The sequence below is a fragment of the Macaca mulatta genome, chromosome 17 (genome assembly GCF_049350105.2).
Source record: "Macaca mulatta isolate MMU2019108-1 chromosome 17, T2T-MMU8v2.0, whole genome shotgun sequence".
Taxonomy (NCBI): domain Eukaryota; kingdom Metazoa; phylum Chordata; class Mammalia; order Primates; family Cercopithecidae; genus Macaca; species Macaca mulatta.
In genome coordinates this window covers 39,138,344-39,157,932 of record NC_133422.1, presented here as the reverse complement: position 1 = coordinate 39,157,932, position 19,589 = coordinate 39,138,344, and the positions used below count along the sequence as shown (strand labels likewise).

The 19,589-nt window shown below is 39.6% G+C and overlaps 1 protein-coding gene across 1 annotated transcript in view; it reads left to right on the top strand.

Moving 5' to 3' along the window:
* Positions 1-9,112, top strand: part of DIAPH3 (diaphanous related formin 3) — a 491,959-nt gene extending 482,847 nt beyond the window's left edge. Inside the window, exon 28 of the mRNA XM_077973974.1 lies at positions 7,851-9,112. Coding sequence (XP_077830100.1) covers positions 7,851-8,113 — 263 coding nt within the window. The 3' untranslated portion in view covers positions 8,114-9,112. The remainder of the gene's footprint in view (positions 1-7,850) is intronic.
* The last annotated feature ends 10,477 nt before the right edge of the window (positions 9,113-19,589 follow it).

Here is a 19,589-nt window from a genome sequence, read left to right as displayed (position 1 = left end):
AGTAGAAGAGCAAGCACGGTCAAGGGCCATATCATGATAGAGCACATTAACCAGGAGTCTGAGGACTTAGTTTTATCTCTGGCTCTGCCTGAAAGTTATCTCTGCTTTCTCAATTTTATGTCAAACAAGGTAAATATACCCATATTACCTATCTCACAGGGCTGTTATAAGAATCACATAAGTGGATATACAGGGAAAGTGTTTGCAAACTATAGAATAACCATATATAAAGATAATATGATCATATCTATATTATTCCATAATAATGTTCAAAGTCACAAATAACATCTACATTGACTTCTAACACCAGCTACATGAAGTTAAGCCAGATTTCACAGGTAACAGTCCTCTAAAAGATTGCCTTCACTTCAGTACCAGCTGCAGATTTGAGGGTCCCTAGGTTACCCTCACTTTGATCACTTGACTACAAATTCAGTGCTTCCTACTACCCTCTCAAATTCAATAATTTGCTAGAATGACAGAATTCAGGAAAGTACTTACTGTTACAGCTTTATTATAGCAAAAGAATACAAATCAGAAGTAGCCAAAGAAGAGACACATGAAGCCCCTATTGTCCTCAGAGATGCATCACCCTCCCTGCACATTGATGTGTAAGGATGCACAGGGGATTACCAACCAAAAAACTCACCTGAATATCAGTGTCTTGAGTTTGCACTGAGGCTTTGTTACTTAGGCACAATTAGTTGAATCATCACCCACATGATTAAGCTGAAGCTCCTGTACCCATCTCCTGCTCAGAAATCAGGCTGATAATCATTTGGCTCAAAACCCCAACCCTCTAATCACATGATTGGTCTTTCTGACTTGGGTAACCCCCATCCTGAGTCATTCATTACTATAAACTATCTAGGGGCCCATCATGATTAAAAAATTCCAAGGCTTTAGAGGCCACTTCCCAGGGACTGGGACAAAGACCAGCTGAATTCTTTATTACACACATTCCAAAACATTGCAAATGTAAGAGGAAAAAGAGGCATGAGTAAATGCAATTGAGTTTAGGAGTTTTGATGCTTTGGGTAATATTGTAAGAAGCAATTTCAATAGAGAGGTATGGAGGAAAGCCAAATTAGAATTGCTAAGAATTGAGGGGAGAGATGAAAAAGAAGAAGGCAGATATGGAGAAAAGTATCCAACTCAGGTAGCATATTACAAATCAGGAAGATAAGCAGTCAAACAGAAGAGTTTACTTTACTGTTCTCTTAAAAGGCTGAACCTATCCTGGGTGTCGTGTGCACAGAGCCTGTGTCATCTTGAACTTCCTTCTAGCCCTACACTCAATTAGAAAAACTCAGCATAGGAAACTGTGAAATGGCAGTGCTGTCTTTGAATTTTATTTAAAGGATAGTGATACAGAACGAGAATGAATAGAAGTTTACATATGAGTTTCTGCAAAGAAAGTTCTTCATCAGTTGTCTCCTCTATTCAAAGATATTATCTTCTGCTTTGCCTACTGTGTTTAGATAGGGAGAGTATTGTTTTGTTTAGTTGTTTGTTTTTACTTAATTGGTTTTAATAAGTGTTTCTGGCACCCCTAAAAGATTTTAACTATATGCAAAATGACCTTTTGCTCTTTGAATTATTTTTATATATTTTCAATACATAAGATAAACAGCAAAATGAAAGCAAGGAAAGACAATTATTTATAGCATCAGTAAATCAACGGTAAGGAAAACCACAGGGATATGGGCTGCTGGCGGCCACCACTAACTTCCGTTACTGCATAGATTAAAAACATATATTTGTCACACACTTTACTATCATGTAGACCCAGTGGTGCTTTAAAATTGTATTTATGGGTGATTCTTTTTCCTTCACCAAAGTAAAGCCATTGCTGGGGTGAAACAAAACAGCTACTTAGTAGGTCAAAGTAATAGTTAGAAGCAAAAGGTAAAGAATTGTGAGGAGAGACCAAATTTCAGGAACACAGAATAGATACAGTCAATTTATAGACACCAGAGTTCTACATTCTTCTTCCTGTCAAAGCTGCCACAGACTCACCATTGACCACAAAAGACAGGAGCTCAATTTTATATTTCATCTGAGAGTTGGCACTCCTAAGAAGCCAGTGCCCATTAGAACCACAATGTGAGGGGGGATCAATACTGACTTAAAAGGAATAATGCCTCTTTCTGAACCATAACTGATATTTCCTGCAGCAGAGAAGTCTTCCCCAAGGGCCGTCTGCTAGGGCCTTAGTTAGCCTTACCTTCTTAGCTCAAGAAGTATAACAACTATTGGTTGAAATATTTCCTCATTTAGATGCCAAGTTGCATATATTCATATATATATATATATATATATATATATATATATATATATATATATATAAAATTTTTTTGTCAGCAACTTTCCTAGTTTCCTGTGTCTTTTGTGTTTCTCAAGAAGCAATGGAAATGTTAGCACAGGATGATTGAGTTTTTTTAAGCTTTCTTTGTCATCCAAATCTACGCTCTGCCAAAGGTCATGTGGGACCCAACACTAGATGTAGCTTAAGGCCTTTATTCTCATTTTTAAGTCCAGTGGGTATCAGTATTTAAGAGGCATTCAACTCTCCAACAACGTTCAACTTTTAGTTCGGTTTCAAAGAAAAAGCTGTGGTGGGTCTCTAGATTTAATTCTTATAGTAAGAATCCTATGAAGAATTACATTGAAATGAGTAAGTATTCCTATCTTAAAGGAAAATAGCATGTATTCTCATCGTGTTTATTTCCACAGAAACACAAATACAAGATGTGTGGATTGCATTTTCATAGTGAATTGGTACTAAGAATAGCAGCTGGTTCTTTGCCTACCAGTACTACAATCAACAGTGGCCCTGAATATTGGCAGTAGTCCTAGATATATTGTACATAGAGATCAATTGTAGTATCTTAAACAGAAAAAAAAAAAAAGGGCCTATGATTCAATTTGTAAAATAATAAAAGAAACTCCTCGCCTTGAAGAGTTAATCATCCCACTTTGCCTTAATATTTTGAGTTTCCATTTAAAAGTGTGTATGGTGAAGGTTTGAGTTGAGAAAAAGAAATGTTTGTCTTTTTATTGATACCCCAGCCTTACCTTTCATTGAGTCCATATGTCTTAGGTATCATCTTGCATTTGTAACTAACTTCATATGAGAAGAATGGGCCCACCTGCCTCAAATTACAATTTATTTATGCTTCTGAGCACCTAGATCAAGTATAGATTTTTCTCCAACTTACAGGGTTGTGGGATCACTCTGTTGTTTGCACATCAACCATTTAGAAACAGCACATGTTTTTGCATGGAATTTAGGTCTCCAGCCCACACAAAGCCACCAATAACAAACTTCTAAAATAATGGTAATAACAGAAGACACCTGGCCTTGACACATTATAATAAGATTTCTGTGTAAGAGTGAATTTCTGGGGTCAGCGGGCACAGTGGCTCACACCTGTAATCCCAGCACTTTGTGAGGCTGAGGCGGGTAGATAGCTTATCCCCAGCCTGGCAACAAAGCCAGGCTTAAACAAAGTGAACTTCCAACTTGAGCACTTCCTCTTCCTGTACTATCTCTAATTATAGTGGGATAGGCAACCTTCTGTCCTGCTTCGTTTACCTGCTTTGCAGTTTAAGATCTGACTTGCTCAGTTCTACAGTTTTGGTGTCCCATGCCTGGAGACAAAGCAAAAAGAAGGTGAGGACCAGAATGGGGGATGTTGGGGTGCTGAGAGCTAATGTGAGGGCTGGGAGTGAAGAGTTGTTAACTAGGAATTTCTAACAAAGCTATAAACATCCTTTAAAAAACTCTTGTGCACTTTTCTATTTCTTCAGTGGTCTTAGGAATGGCCTCTCCTTTTTATACTGTTTTGTCTGTTGCTTCTCATGAAAGATTCCTCACCTGAAACCACAGAGGAGATAAATACCGTCATAGTTTTTCTCTTATCATTTTGTCCCTAAAGCAAGCCCACAGCTATTTTGAGTTTTCTCAGAAGGATAGAAATGGTTTTGCCTGCCTTGGCCCGTCCAATATTATTTACCTAAGTCTCCAAAGAAGTTCAAAGACCAAACACTGAAAGAAAAACTCACGCAATGCTTGGATCTGGTATAGATCAAGGAGTACTAAGACATTCAAATAGATATGCAGTCCTTGTTTTTGGCAGCATGCAGTTCATTAGCGACCTTGACAAGAACTGTTTGAGAAGAGTAAAGGGTCAAAAGCATGATTGGAGTGGGTTCAAGAGAAAAATAGGGAGAGAGAAATTGAGAGAGTAAGTATGGGCAATTCTTTCAAGGTATTTTTGCTATAAAGGGAGCCAAGAATTTAGATAGCTGGAGCAGGATGTGGAGACAAATAGAGATCCCCCCCACCTCCTAAATTTATGATTATTAGAGCTTCTCTGCTGAGGGGAATGAGCACCTGGAGACAGAAACCTTTACAATGCAGCAGAGAGAGGGCAAAGCAGCCAGAGGGATGTCCTTGAATAGACAAGCAAAAATCACATCCATCACTCACCTTGAGGGCTGTCCTCAGAGGGGAGCTTGGAAGGTTGATTCATCCTAATAGGAGGGGCAGATGTAAGTGTGTACAGTAGGCAGATAATAGGTGTTGGGGAACAGGTGAGACACGTGCAGGGGCTCCTTCTGATTGCCTCTATGAATGAGTTAAATGAGAAAGAGGGAGGACATGTTGGAAGTTTGGAAGAGTGGGGAAGGTGTGAAATAGTTGTCCAGGAGAATGGAAGAGTGAATGGACTAGGGAATTGTAGTGGGTTAAAGGTCGTGCTTTTGAAGTTCATAGGCATGAATCTAAGTGAGACCAGGAAAGAAATGGAGGATGTGTGTGACCTTGGACATAATGTGTTAAGGTAGTTTACATGGGTGTACTATCTGCTTTACAAAACTGTTGCGAGAATTCAGTGTGTCAGAAGGCATTTTGAAGTATAAGTACAGGACACCATTATTATGACTTAGCTTTGAATTACTTAGCACTTTCCTTTGGCCAAAAGGTTTTCAGATTTCTTGAAGACAGCCTCAGTATCTCTAGAGACAGCATTTGGCGTCAACCACTGATTTACTCAGTAACTAAGTCTAAGCAAATGACTTAACCTTCTTTCGCCTTTACCCCTCAGTCTATATGCTGAGGGTGGTAATGTTTGAAGTGCAACAAATGCTTTATACATAAAAGTACTATATAAATACAGGCGATTCATAAGATGGTATGTGTGTATGAGTTTTGTGTGTATGTGTGTTTGTGCGTGTGTATATATATATAAAGTTGTAATAATTTGCCTACCAAGTTCAGTATTTCTCTGAAGGAAAACCACTGACTTTAAAAATTCTGATTAGAAACTTTCCTTCTTGCTTTCATTCAAGAAAGAAATTAATGGCATTACTATTCAAACTAATGCTTATCTTGTGTCATAGATTGTGGAAATAATTTCTTTACCCAACACATATTTATTGAGCACCTACTGTGCACCAGCGACATTGTAGGCACTAAAGCTATAGCAATATTTAAAACAATGTCCCTACTTTCTTGGAGTGCATACATGCGCACGCACATCCACACATACACATTTCATATTCCAGACCCATATTTTGGCTAATTTAATTTCTTCTTTGCCATTTGACATTTAACTAGAGTTGTCCAATAGCAGAATAAACTGGTTTGTTGGAGATACCATCATGATGGAGTGGTTTGCAAGAAATCAAATAAGCAAAGATAGGAACATTTTGGGGAAGGAGCAGTAAGCTGGCCAACATTCTACATTTAGCTACAAATGCAGTTTTCAAGCATTCTTTGGGACAGAAGTGTGGGTGCTAGAAAAGAAAAGGATGTGGTCATAGGAACTGCAGGAATACCACATCTACTGTGCTCTTTCCAGCAACCACAATATGTACAATATAAGCTACAGAGCATACACTCCTTTAAGAGAAAATCACTGCTCTATTAGATTTTGATTTTTGAGTAACAATTGCCCACCTGATATAGAAGGTGAAAGAAAAAGTGTGTTTATTTTCTTCCAGCAGCTAAAAGGTGATCATACTTCTAAAATTTGTTGAGATTGTCCAAGAAAGTGTGTAAAATCCTCATCCATCACTGGAAGCCCCTGGTCAGGAAATGACAGTGCAGTAAATATCTTCAGCAGCCACCTTTTAATGTACAAGCTGTTTTCAGTTGGAATTTTCAGCACTCACATAAAACACACTGTCATGAGTGACTGCTTGTGCTCCAAAGTCATTACTGTTGGGACAATGGAACATCTCTCAGAGAATAACCAAAAAACTTTAAATGTCATGTCAGGTTTGTTGAAGCCATTTTCAAGCCCCGTTCAAGGTTACATGAATATTGAGGTTGTCTGTTTTTTATAAGTCACCATTATCATCACTTACCAATAAAAGGATGTATGTGTATATGTATATATGTACATGCATATATGTGTAGATGTGTATATACTTGACAATTACATATAACATTCTGGTTTGCTAGGAAGTTTTATTTGTTTGCTTGCCAAGTTCATTATTTCTTTTTTTTTTTTTTTTTTTTGAGACGGAGTTTCACTCTTGTTCTCTTGTTGCCCAGGCTGGAGTATAATGGCATGATCTTGGCTCACCACAACCTCCACCTCCCAGGTTCAAGTGATTCTCCTGCCTCAGCCTCTTGAGTAGCTGGTATTACAGGCATGCGCCACCACGCCCAGCTAATTTTGTATTTTTAGTAGAGATGGAGTTTCTCCATGTTGGTCAGGCTGGTCTCGAACTCCCGACCTAAAGGTGATCCACCTGCCTCGGCCTCCCAAAGTGATGGGACTACAGGTGTGAGCCACTGCGCCTAGCCAAGTTCATTATTTCTTTAAAGGAAAATAATTGACTTTTTAAATTCTTTTTTTTTTTTTTTTTTAGACGGAGTCTCACTTTGTCGCCCAAGCTGGAGTGCAGTGGTGCGATCTCGGCTCACTGCGAGCTCCACCTCCCGGGTTCATGCCAGTCTCCTGTCTCAGCCTCCTGAGTAGCTGGGACTATAGGCACCTGCCACCATGCCCGGATAATTTTTTTTGTATTTTTAGTAGAGACGGGGTTTCACTGTGTTAGCCAGGATGGTCTCGATTTCCTGACCTTGTGATCCACCCATCTCGGCCTCCCAAAATGCTGGGATTACAGGCGTGAGCCACCACACCTGACCCTTAAATTCTTAATAGAAACTTTTCTTCTTGATTTCATTCAAAAAGGAAATTAATCTCATTATTATTCAAGCTAATGTTTATCTTGTGTCACAGAGTGTGGAAATTATTTATCCAACAAATATTTATTGAGGACCTAGTTTGCACCAGGGCCATTTTAGGCCCTAAAGTTACAGCAGTAGTTAAAATAATGTCCCTACTGTCTTGGAGCACACATTCTAGTAAGACAGACAATGGACAAGTGAGCAAATATATGATGTGTCCAGCCATCATCAGTCCTGTGAAGGAAAACATGACAGGGAAGGATAGAGCATTGCCAAGGGCAAATGCTATTTTGGATGGGTGGCTAGAGAAGGCCTCTCTTTTTAGGTAGTGTTTGAACAGAGACCTGAAAAAAATATGGGACCAGGCCCTGATAATAACCACGTGACAGGCATGTCAAGCATAAAGGAAGAAGGAAATGGGCATTAGTGCTAATGAAATGGTTGGCTGTTATATTTTAGTTTATTCTTAAAATCCTGTGTGATTACTTTAAACCTGTCTTACTCTGTTAAATGTTTCTTTGTTCAGTCTATGTAAGAAGACTACTTATTTATTAAGAATAATTACTTTAAATGTGTTTTATAATGTGCACAGTCCTTGGTTTTCATGGTGATAAGTTTTATGTTTCTTTTTTCCTTACTGTAGAAAATCAGAAAGTGCAGTTGACAGAAGGGTCACGTTCACACTACAATATCAATTGCAACTCAACAAGGACTCCAGTCGCCAAGGAGCTTAATTATAATCTAGACACTCATACGTCTACCGGGAGGATCAAGGCAGTTGAGAAGAAGGAAGCCTGTAATGTAGAAAGCAACAGAAAAAAGGAAACAGAACTTCTTGGCTCTTTTTCTAAAAATGAATCAGTTCCCGAAGTTGAAGCCCTGCTGGCAAGATTACGAGCTTTATAAGTTAAACTGGTTTAAAAAAAAAAATGATTAAGCCAAATATAAAGCCATGCTCTCAACTATAACACTTGAAAAAATTGCTTTTATGTAAGTGACTTTATATAGTTTTAAATTATGACATATATTAGAAAAATAAAGCTAAATATATGATTGCAATGCTTTTTCTGTGTACTGGAGGTTTTGGTTTATTCAAGATTGTAATGGGCTTTAATGCTTTTTTTTTTTGTCTCCTGGTATTCCTCTGTTCTATATTTGGTGGTTAGATTATACATATTGCTTCAGAGAGCAGGTAGGTGGCCATGTGTTCAGCAGTGTGTCCTGAAGAAAATACCATCTTTCTAAGCCACTGGAATTTTTACTTTACTATTTTTAATCCATTAACGGATGTCAAGTCATCAACCTCAAGTCTTTACATATCCATGTATATTCCATATCTATTGTTTATATAGGTCCAGGTTTCTCCCTAATTGGGATCTATATACTACCAGCACAACATCAAAAACATGTAATTGAATACATTAGGGCCATATATGTAAGGAAATGACTGGTGACCTCATTATCATCATTGTTGAATTTGTGTTAAGTAGACCCTCTAGGGGACCATAAAGCAATACAGCACATAACGAAAAAAGATGCAATAAGAACGTATGCACTCTCTTTGCCAAATGCATGTGCTTTTGTGTAACGTGGATATAAACAGTATTGCAGTGCTGCCGAAACTCTTGGTCTTAGCTAAGAGAGTATTTTTCCCTTGTAATTATGACTCTGAGATAAAATTACCATTTTGAAATTTCCAAAGTAACAACATTTTTTAATTTTACGAATAAACTTGGAGTTGCAATTTCTCTGATCTGACAATCAATAACTTTAACAAAGATCTAAATAAGTGTGTCAAGGAAAGTTATCCTATGCAAATGTAATATTACCTCATTTGGGCATCATTGCTCTGTTAATTCTATATCAAAGAAAATAAACTTGCTACTTGCACTAAATGAAAAAAAATGCTTTCTTTTGTCTCTTTTTTTGAAAACATATTCTGCGGATAAGCTGGGAATAGCCTGTGCTATGCAGTCTGTCTAAGCATCTATTTTGCTTTATTACATGTAATAAGTAAGTGACTGTTCTTTTACCTTCAGTTAAAAAGCAGTTATATGGAACTAGTCAGGCAAGGTCTATTGCTTTTTATTTCCTTAAGTTGCCACCTCCTTTCAGCTCCAAGTTAATAAAGTTAATTAATTAGAACTATGAACCAGGCCCTGTTTATAGACATTGGAGAATAGAGTATTCTCTATAGCCAGTGTAGGAGTAAATGTGAAGCTGTATGTATTGCTAAAGTGTGCATTTTGCCCTCCAGTTGTAATTCCTGTTTTTCTGAAAACAAACCTTAAAAATCAAGAAAAGTGAAGGACATTTACACATTTAAGCTGACAGCACCCCTAACAGCAAGGCAAGATTGTTTTGTTTAGGAAAGAATTTAAATGAAAGAACTCTGACTATCAGTTCTTAATGTGATTTTGCAGACTTGGGTTTTTCAGAAAGAAAACTTAAATTCAACTGGATAGTTTGGACACACCAGGAAGCAGGTAAACACTCTGGAAACTTAGGACCAGGGAGCAGCCACAGGGAAGAAGAAGCCTGGCAAGTAAAGGAAAGTAAAGATGACGGAGACTCCCAGGGCAGAGGAAGGCAGGGAAGTCCAGTAAAGGAACAGTCAAGCCCCAGAGCATCTGTCTGCAGGGGCTGAGGACAACTTTCAAGCAAGAGGGTCAGGAGCCCAAGGCTAGCAGAGTATCAGAAGCAGCTGGCCACCCGCAGGTCAGCAGCCAACACTCCCTCTCCCTTGATGACAGCAGCTGGCTCCAAAAGGGACCATAGCTGTGGAAAGGAAACCTCTAAACCACTGATAAAGGTGAGTACCAACTCAAGGAACAGATCATTTGGAGTTACTTTACTTGGTAGATGCTCCTTCAGCAATGGGCTAGAGGTATGATTAGGGTTTTTAAATGCATAATATTTCCTTAGCCAAACCATAGCAATGACATTAAATTTGAGGGCAGGCATTAAGGTACAAGTTTATTTTTTTGAATAAGCAGTTTGTTCATTTGAATGAGCCAGTATGATTATTAATTTTTTTTTTTTTTTTTTTTTTTGAGATGGAGTCTGTCGCCCAGGCTGGAGCGCAGTGGTGCGATCTCCGCTCACTGCCAGCTCCACCTCCTGGGTTCACACCATTCTCCTGCCTCAGCCTCCCGAGCATCTGGGACTACAGGCGCCTGCTGCCACGTCCGGCTAATTTTTTTGTATTTTTAGTAGAGACGGGGTTTCACCTTGTTAGCCAGAATGGTCTCAATCTCCTAACCTTGTGTTCTGCCCGCCTCAGCCTCCCAAAATGCTGGGATTACAGACATGAGCCACCGTGCCCAGCCAATGATTAATTTTATGTGTCAACTTGACTGGGCCAAAGGATGCCCCAGACAAGCGGTACGGCTTTATTTCTGGGTGCACCTATAAGTGTGTTTCTGGAAGAGATGTGCATTTGCATCCATAGACTGAATAAAGAAGATAGCCCTACCACTGTAGATGGGCATCATCCGGTCTCCTGAGGGCCAGAATAGAACAGAAAGTGGAGGAAGGGCAACTTTGCACACTCTACTTGAGTTGGGATATCATCTCCTGCCCTTGCTCATTGGCCTTCCTGGTTCTTGGACCTTTGAACTCAGACTAGGATTTACATCACGGGCTTTTTTGCTTCTCAGGCCTTTGAGCTTGGACTGGCATTACATCTTCAGCTGGCAGGTGGCAGATGGTGGGACTTCTCAGCTTCCAAAATCACCTGGTCCAATCCCTCATAATAAACCTTGTGCTCTCCTTCTTCTCTTTCTTTTGACTGTCTCTCTTTCTCTAAGTTGTGTGTGTGTGTGTGTGTGTGTGTGTATGTGTGTGTGTGTGTGTGTGTGTCTTGACAAGGATGTTCCATCCAGGCCGGTGACAAACCCCATGATATGGTTTGGCTGTGCCCCCACCCAAATCTCATCTTGAATTGTAGCTCCCATAATTCCCATGTGTAATGGGAGGGACCTGGTGGGAGGTCTTTCCCATGCTGTTCTCGTGATAGTGAATAAGTCTCATGAGATCTGATGGTTTATAAAGGGGAGTTCCCCTGCACAAGCTCTCTCTTGCCTGTCGCCATGTAAGACATCCCTTGCTCTTCTGCCATGATTGTGAGGCCATGTGGAACTGTGAGTCCATTAAACCTCTTTCCTTTGTAAATTACCCAGTTTGGGTTATATCTTTATTAACAGAGTGAGAACAGAGTAATAAACCCCTGATCCCAGAAAGATGATTGTGCCCTTTCTCATGTTAGTGTAGAGAATTTGGCTAGAACACAGACAACTGGGTGGTCATTGTGTTGTCCTAGATCAATGACCCACTGCTAACAAGTTTTCCCCAACAAATATTTAAAGTAACTTAAAAATAATGGAAGTAATCTCATTACATGAGCTTGTATCTCCTTTATTGTTAACATATTTGCATATTTAAACAAAATATATCAAAGACACCTAGTTTTTATATGTGGCAGTGGGTATTTCAATAATTCATATCAAAATTTTCTGGTAAGTCTAAAAAACACAATTTACAACAAGTTGCTCCAAAAGTCTTTTAATTGTTAACATACTATTTATTCAAAAACAAGAACTATTAATGACATTAAAATACTAGTTTACCCATAAGTGATTATTTCCTGGGTGATTCATTTTTATTTTAAAATATGATAATCTGAAATAGATCTGCATTTAGCTAGAAACTAAATTATTTAGGCTATAACATACATTTGTGCTAGATTTCCTCTGATGAATTAAGCTTTCTTTGATATGTAAACACATGTAGACTGGAAATATTTTTGGTGATAAGCTGTGTGGCAAACTTGCAGGGACTGTGTGACTTTTGGAAAGTAATAGGTCCTAACATGTAAACTGCTAGTTTGATTGAAAACCAAAAAAGTGACATGTACTTTCTTTGCCTTTCATATAAATTATTTAAAATGTTGAAATGTAAGAATTGTAGCTGGCAGTGACCTGGTAATCATTTTTGTCTGGTGAATTCTTAAATGGTAACCAGGCATGAGTGTTCTTAAAATATGTCCTAGGGCCCCACTGTTCAATCGTTTTGCCGAAGAGCTGCTGTTTAGCAAAACACGTGGAGTTCCCAAAGACCCACAGAGACCGCATAGTATTTCAGAACTGAATCCAGATCTTCCATAAAATGAAAATAATGGAACCTTGATCCATGAAGGTTCATTATTCCTAAGCAGACCTTTGCCTTTTAAAGTGGATCTAAGAAGAAGGTTAAAGCTAGAATGGGGGATAGGGCTTGAAGTAGAACAAAATGTCCTCTAATTAGGATTCAACTATAGAGGCCTCTTTGTCTCCTATTCAGCTAGTTATATTTGAGTGTCGTATTTTACTTCAACAATAGGCTCCCTTTAGGCATCTCCAAGAAGGAAGAATTTAAAAGGAACCTTGGTTTTTTTTTCAGAAAACCTCTAAAATGATAGATGTTATTCTTCTATCCATTTTGAAACCCCAACCATTGGACAAAAAGTGTTTTAAAAGCTCCAGATATTGCCTTCTTGCAATTGATATTATCAACATTCACCGTGTGCCTATGGATCTACATTATTATAGATTTCTTATTTGAAATCTAATTGTTGAAAAGGCATTCTAATGACAGAATTGGAAACCAAATATCTGGATTATCTCTTCAGGACAAATTACTCATTTTCATTTACAACAGCTTTTTAAAGTATTTTAGTAAGTTTCTGTTGTGTTACTTAACTACTTTTTAACAGTATTTAAAGATTAAGACTTTCCATTTTTATCTTGACATTTTTATCTCATGTTATATTTGGACTATAACCTCATTAGCAAAAATTTATTTTTTCTCCTTATTTTCTAACTCAGGGTTACTAGCATTTATTTTAAAGATGAATGTCCAATCAGAATCTATCTAATCTTAATATTTTATGTATAATCTGAGTTTGTGTGATTGATGGTCAAACATAAGGCCTATTATAGGAAGCTATAATAAAATAATTAGATTAAACAGATTAAAACAAATGTTCTGGTTTCTTGAGAGTGGGGCTTAGTCTTCAGGTATGTATATTCCAGTGGAGTTCTACCTAAAGTATCTGGCTTTCTCACAGACATGACTGGTTCTGGTGGAGAATATTCATGTATGCATCAAAAAAATAGAAGATTGACTATAAATATTTAATATGTATCTAATTTAATACACTTAATAGCCGTAAAGGAAAATATAGTTAGGTGCAGATATTAGTATATAGAAATGTCTATTTACATATTTGGTAATTGTTTCCTTTCAAGGCTTAATCTGTGTGAAGTATTCTCTATTAAAAGCCTACAAAATTAGGCAACAAAAGCTTAGACTTCATAACTAAAGTACCCAATTCATCAGGGATGAAATCAAAATCAATTTTGATTTTAAAATGGGATATTTCTTTCCTTCCCTTATTTCAGGCACAAACACATGGCTCTTCCAATGCAAAACCAACTAGGTGCCTAATAAAAGCAAACAGGTGCCTCTCCAGCCTGAAGAAAATGACATTTTCTCTGGAGGGCCTCATCTTGAAACCTTTCCTTTCCTTAATGACCTAACGAGAGCCATTCTGATGAGTGTAAGAGCCATGACTGACATTCCACACCTGTGGCCTACCCAGGCATAAGAGTCCAATTTGACTGTGATCATAAATAAAATCTTGTAGTACTGTTATAGGATGTTTGGCAAGGACAAGAATTAAGGCACCTTTACAACTCCCCAAGGAATCTGGTGATATTTCTAACATGATCTCACACATCATTCTGTCCAGCCTGACCTTCCTTGTGTCACCTTCCTGAGTTATAGCTTGTATCCGTTACCCTCTCCTCCTTCCACAGCCTCTCCCCAAAATAAAGAATTGCTGACCGGAAGAAAACAAACCTGTGTTTTTTTGTTTTTTTTTTTTAAATCTTTATAAGGACATTGGTTAAAATGTTCTGGAAATCATGCCATACATTTTCTGCAAAGTATTTACTGCCTCCCTTAGATTAAATGTTGTATCTCCCGTTATGAAATGAATACTGAAGGTCTCTTAGAGATTAAGGGACCTCATCAAGAAGTGTCCAGCCTCATCCCTTAATAACTTCGGGGCCCGGGATCTTAGAGGAAACATTGTCTATTCACCAAGTCCACCAATTCGCCACCCAGCTTCTCAGTGATTAGTTCCTTTACGCTGGCAGTCAATGGGGGAAGCTGCCTCTCAGGCACTTCCTTGTGAATCCGCCTGGAAAAGGAGTTTTTTTTTTAATATTGTAATAGCTTTTCTCATACTCTCCAGAGATGCTTAACAACTTCTGTCTGATTAGCCAAAGAAAGCACACTTATATAAGAAGAACAGGCACACTTCAAGGACACTATTAAGCATGAGGATGTTAGAAGCACATGGGGATGGCAAGCCTGCAGAGACCAAATGCCCTGTTCACGGAGAGTCACTCAGGGTGACCGTTCTCTAGGCCTGGCCCAGATACAGCACAAGGAAGGCAAAGTTAGATTTTGATCCGCTCCCATCTTCCTGAGAAGCTACACCTTTGCTACTCTTATGGCTTCTCTTTCTCTGTTAACTGAGCCTCCTTTCAGTTCTTTAGGTGGATGGTAACAGCAAAATGTTACCCTTCCAAGGGAATATTTGCATTTTAACTTACATCTGACCTATAAGGGTTAAAAGTCTACTAATGGATTGGGAGGCCGAGACAGGCGGATCACGAGGTCAGGAGATCGAGACCATCCTGGCTAGCACGGTGAAACCCCATCTCTACTAAAAAAATACAAAAAACTAGCCGGGCGAGGTAACCCCATCTCTACTAAAAAATACAAAAAACTAGCCGGGCGAGGTGGCGGGCGCCTGTAGTCCCAGCTACTCGGGAGGCTGAGGCAGGAGAATGGCATAAACCTGGGAGGCAGAGCTTGCAGTGAGCTGAGATCCGGCCACTGCACTCCAGCCTGGGCGACAGAGCGAGACTCCGTCTCAAAAAAAAAAAAAAAAAAAAAAAAAGTCTACTAATGGAGAATTGGGAAGCAACAAACCAAGGCAACCTATGCTCACTTATTTAACTGAGCCCTGAATCGCACCTACCTCTTGGCGTTCTTTCGGTATGGATATCCTTGTTACCACCACCCTGGGCTTCAAAGGAAGTTACTTCCCCTTAATGATGAGGCCAAAGCACAGACAGAAGTTCCTCCATTCTTTGTGGAGTTGAGACAAGATGGGTCTTTCAAAAAGCTTGCTCTGAGTAGAGAAGTGGAGAGTTAGAAAAAGGCAGCAAGAAATAGATATCCAAGCTAACAGACAACAGTTTTCATCCTCCACAGCTACCACGTGCCTCTCATTTTGAGAAAAAGCCATTGAGTGTGTCCTCTGATAGGACAGCAGATAATGAAGGGGACCAAGGTTCATTCCTGAGAAACAATGCAGCCACCTTTCATCTTCAGGTATCTTGCAGAATAACAACCATCGATTCAGTCCTAGAATTATATCCCACACGCCTAGGAGGATTGCATGGGCATTTTGGCCTTTCCTAAACCTCAGAAACGAGACAAGAGGCCTTACCTGAACTGTACAGTGTTGTCAGCTCTGCTAGAGTGAGTTGGACCTTGGGTTTGATGTGGACATGTGGTTCCTTTGCTATAAGCTGCATAATGCTAAACAGCAACTGCCTTCAGAAGTCACACTCACCAACTGGCTGACAGGTGCACTGATGGAGGGTATGGGTGAGGACAGAGACCATGCACACATATGGAGAGTGAAGAGAAGGGCAGAATAAGAAGCATGAGATAAGAGGAGTTTGCTGAGGGGGACATGAAGCAGGAGTCCTCGGCAGTGAGGGCTGGACGCTATACACATCACAAGTTCAGAGGGAGGCAGGACTCAAAGAAGACAGGTGAGCTGCCGGCAAATCCTTCAGGAACTCACATGGAGAAGATAATGAACTGACTTTCTGTGTCTCCAGAGGACAGAGCTAAAGCCAACAGATAAAAATAGAGTATAGTGTGTATGCGAAAGCATTTTAACTGTAGAGCTGCCCAGTGATGACAGAGGCTGCTCTCCAAAGTTATAAAGTCATTGAGTCTTAGAATTTGAGCAAGTTCTTAGAAGGAACATTGGACGTCATCTCATTGGAACCCCTTGGTCTTCTCCTGATGGGGGAGTGACCTGTCCCAGCTGGAGCGCCTGTCTCCTGGGTCTTCCCACTCCCTCCATCACACAGCCTCTCACTCACCAAGCTACCTCAGCAAGCAGAGGCTAGTCTCGGTTTGGTTGGGAGATAATAAAGGAATCTATTACTCAGGGAGGAGGCTGGCATATATGAGCTCTGAAGGACTTTATCTTGCTTGGAATCCGTGTTCTGTGATTCTATGGAATCATAAGTGGGCACCCTAGCCTTGGGGCTTATCACCTTCCTCATGCCATCACATATTCCGTTTGCTTATCTCCTTGAGGGACATAATAACTGTCTTGGTTTATTCATGTGTCTGCACCAGGTCTTGTAACTGAAATAGATCAGCACTGCCCTCGAAAGGAGTGGTCTGTACAGGCAAAAAGCCTAGTGGGAAGGAGCACCTGCCAAGGACCTGGGCTGCCGCACTGCTCAGTCTGAGCGGTAAAGCAGCTCACTCCCAGCATGCGGAAATGCAGTGAGGAATCCAACCACTCACTGATGCGGCTTGTGCACTCAAACGCCAGGCACTGTTCTAAACATGTTATGCATATTATCTTACTTTATGTATATTACAACCTTATGGGAAGAAATTGCTATTGGGGCTGCATTTTAACAATGAGGAAACTCATGTGTAAAGAAGTTAAGTAACTAACTCATGGTCATACAGCTAGTACGAAGCGAACAGGGTAAAAATGTCAGCGTTCCCAAACTCTAGACTCTGTGATCTTAGAACATCACTGTTTCCCTGCACTGCTCTGAACTGCCCCATGGAACGACACTGGCAATTAGCACCGAACACGCTGCCTCTGCCAAGCCTTGCACGCAGTTGTGCAGCTGCTCTTGTGGACGACTCTCCCCTCAGCTTCATTGTTCCAGAGTGCTAAGAATCTTCAGAAAACCTATGTACCAAAGACGACAATGGAGAAATTTCTCATTTGAGTTTCTGTCATCTCTGTTTATCTTTTAGTATAGTGTTGTGAGATAATCACATATATAAACTTAAGGTAAGTTTAAACGTGGATGTTTGCTGCCAGAGTTGGTCAAACGACCATCAGTTGACAGGAATTCCGGGTCCTCTGAGAGTGGCGCCCTCCCGTGCACTGCTCCCCCAGGAGTGCTGCTTCTGCACAGACGAACAGCTGGTCAGACCCTTTGCGTCTGGAAGACTCTGGAGATTTCTGCGAGTCTGGTTTGTACAGGAGGTGAGTGCTTCCCAAACCATTAGCCTCTCTGCAAATTACCAATGCTCATCATTTTTTGCTTTCTTTTTCCTTTTCTTCCTTTTTTTTTCTGAATTTAGGGAGAAATAGAAGCACAATACATAAATAGAAACTTTCACAAGCCTGGTTTTTTGCCAAAACAATCACTTTGTTTAAGATAGGCCTTTTAATAGTATCTAAAAAATAGAGTACTTTCAAGTGGGGTTTTTAAAATTCCAAATGTGTGAAGTTCTAAGGAGACAAGTCCACTTGTGACAGTATTTCTCACACCTTGGATCAGTAGTAAGCTGTGTGTTTTGGAATACCATATTTTGAGAAATTTCTGACTTTCATCATTTGGATAAGAGGCAATTTTTGTTCCATTCATACTGAACTTTGGATAACAGGCAATTTATACTCCATTCATACTGAAGGTAAGAGATTTATTGTAGATGAACTAAAGTTGGTGTGGTCCTCCCATAGATAATGCCTTTTGTAGTCCATAACCAGCAATACTGACAAACAAATAATTGAGTCTTTAAAGACAACTTAAAAAGGAAATATGCTCCTGCTATTGCTAAAGCATTCCCGTGTAAGTCTTCTATCTGTTCGTCCTATTTGTTTCCACAGTTTAATCCTTATATTATATTTTGTTATAATTATATAGAACAAAGTTAAAAGTTAAAAGTTCCTGACATCCTTTGCACACTGATCTAGTACCATATGTACCCATTATCTGATTTGCTTACTAAGAACAAGAGTATTCATGGTCTTGTATGACACCTGACATAAAGCTCAATAAAATTTACTTCATCTGTAAAAAAAAAAAAAAAAATCTAATCAACTATTTGTTGAATCAAAGAAGACCAAGGGATTCATTAGAGAATTTTCTTGGTTTATTCTTTAAAAACTCATCCTTTTATTAAATCACATGTATGTATACACAATAGTAATTAGAAGCAAGAGTCCATCATAAGTTGTTCAGATGTGTATCCCTAACATAGACCCATTCATTCAGTAATGCCAGGGACTGTGCTAAATACCGGGAATGTAAAGTGCAACAAGCAAATACAGCTGACCTTTGAACAATGCAGGGGTTAGGGCCACTGACCCCCTAGGCTATCAAAAATCCACAGATAATTTTTGACTCCCTAAAAACTTAACTACTAATAGCCTACTATTGACTGGAATGCTTGCTGGTAACATAAATAATCAATTAACAGTATTTTTTGTGTTATATGTATTACATACTGTATTTTTTTTTTTTTTTTTTTTGAGACAGAGTTTCACTCTTGTGGCCCAGGCTAGAGTGCAACAGCACAATCTCAGCTCACTGAAACCTCCGCTTCTGGGTTCAAGCAATTCTCCTACCTCAGCCTCCCAAGTAGCTGGGATTACAGGCATGCCCAGCAAATTTTTGTATTTTTAGTAGAGACGAGATTTCACCATGTTGGTCAGACTGGTCTCGAACTCCTGACCTCAAGTGATCTACCCACCTCAGCCTCCCAAAGTGCTGGGGTTACAGAGGTGAGCCACTCCGCCCTGCCTACATACTGTGTTCTTAACGAAAGCTAGAGAAAAGAAAATTCTATTAAGAAAATCATAAGGAGGCCGGGTACAGTGGCTCGTGCCTGTAATCCCAGCACTTTGGGAGGCCGAGGTGAGTGGATCACGAGGTCAAGAGATTGAGACCATCCTGGCCAACGTGGTGAAACCCCATCTCTACTAAAAATACAAAAAATTAGAGAGGCATGGTGGTGGGCGCCTGTAGTCCCAGATACTCGGGAGGCTGAGGCAGGAGAATGGCGTGAACCCGGAAGGCGGAGGTTGCAGTGAACCAAGATTGCGCCACTGCACTCCAGCCTGTGTGACAGAGCGAGACTCTGTCTCAAAAAAAAAGAAAAAAAGAAAAGAAAAGAAAATCATAAGGAAGAGAAACTAAATTTACTACTCATTAAATGGAAGTGGATCATCATAAAGGTCTTTATCTTCATTGTCTTCACCTAG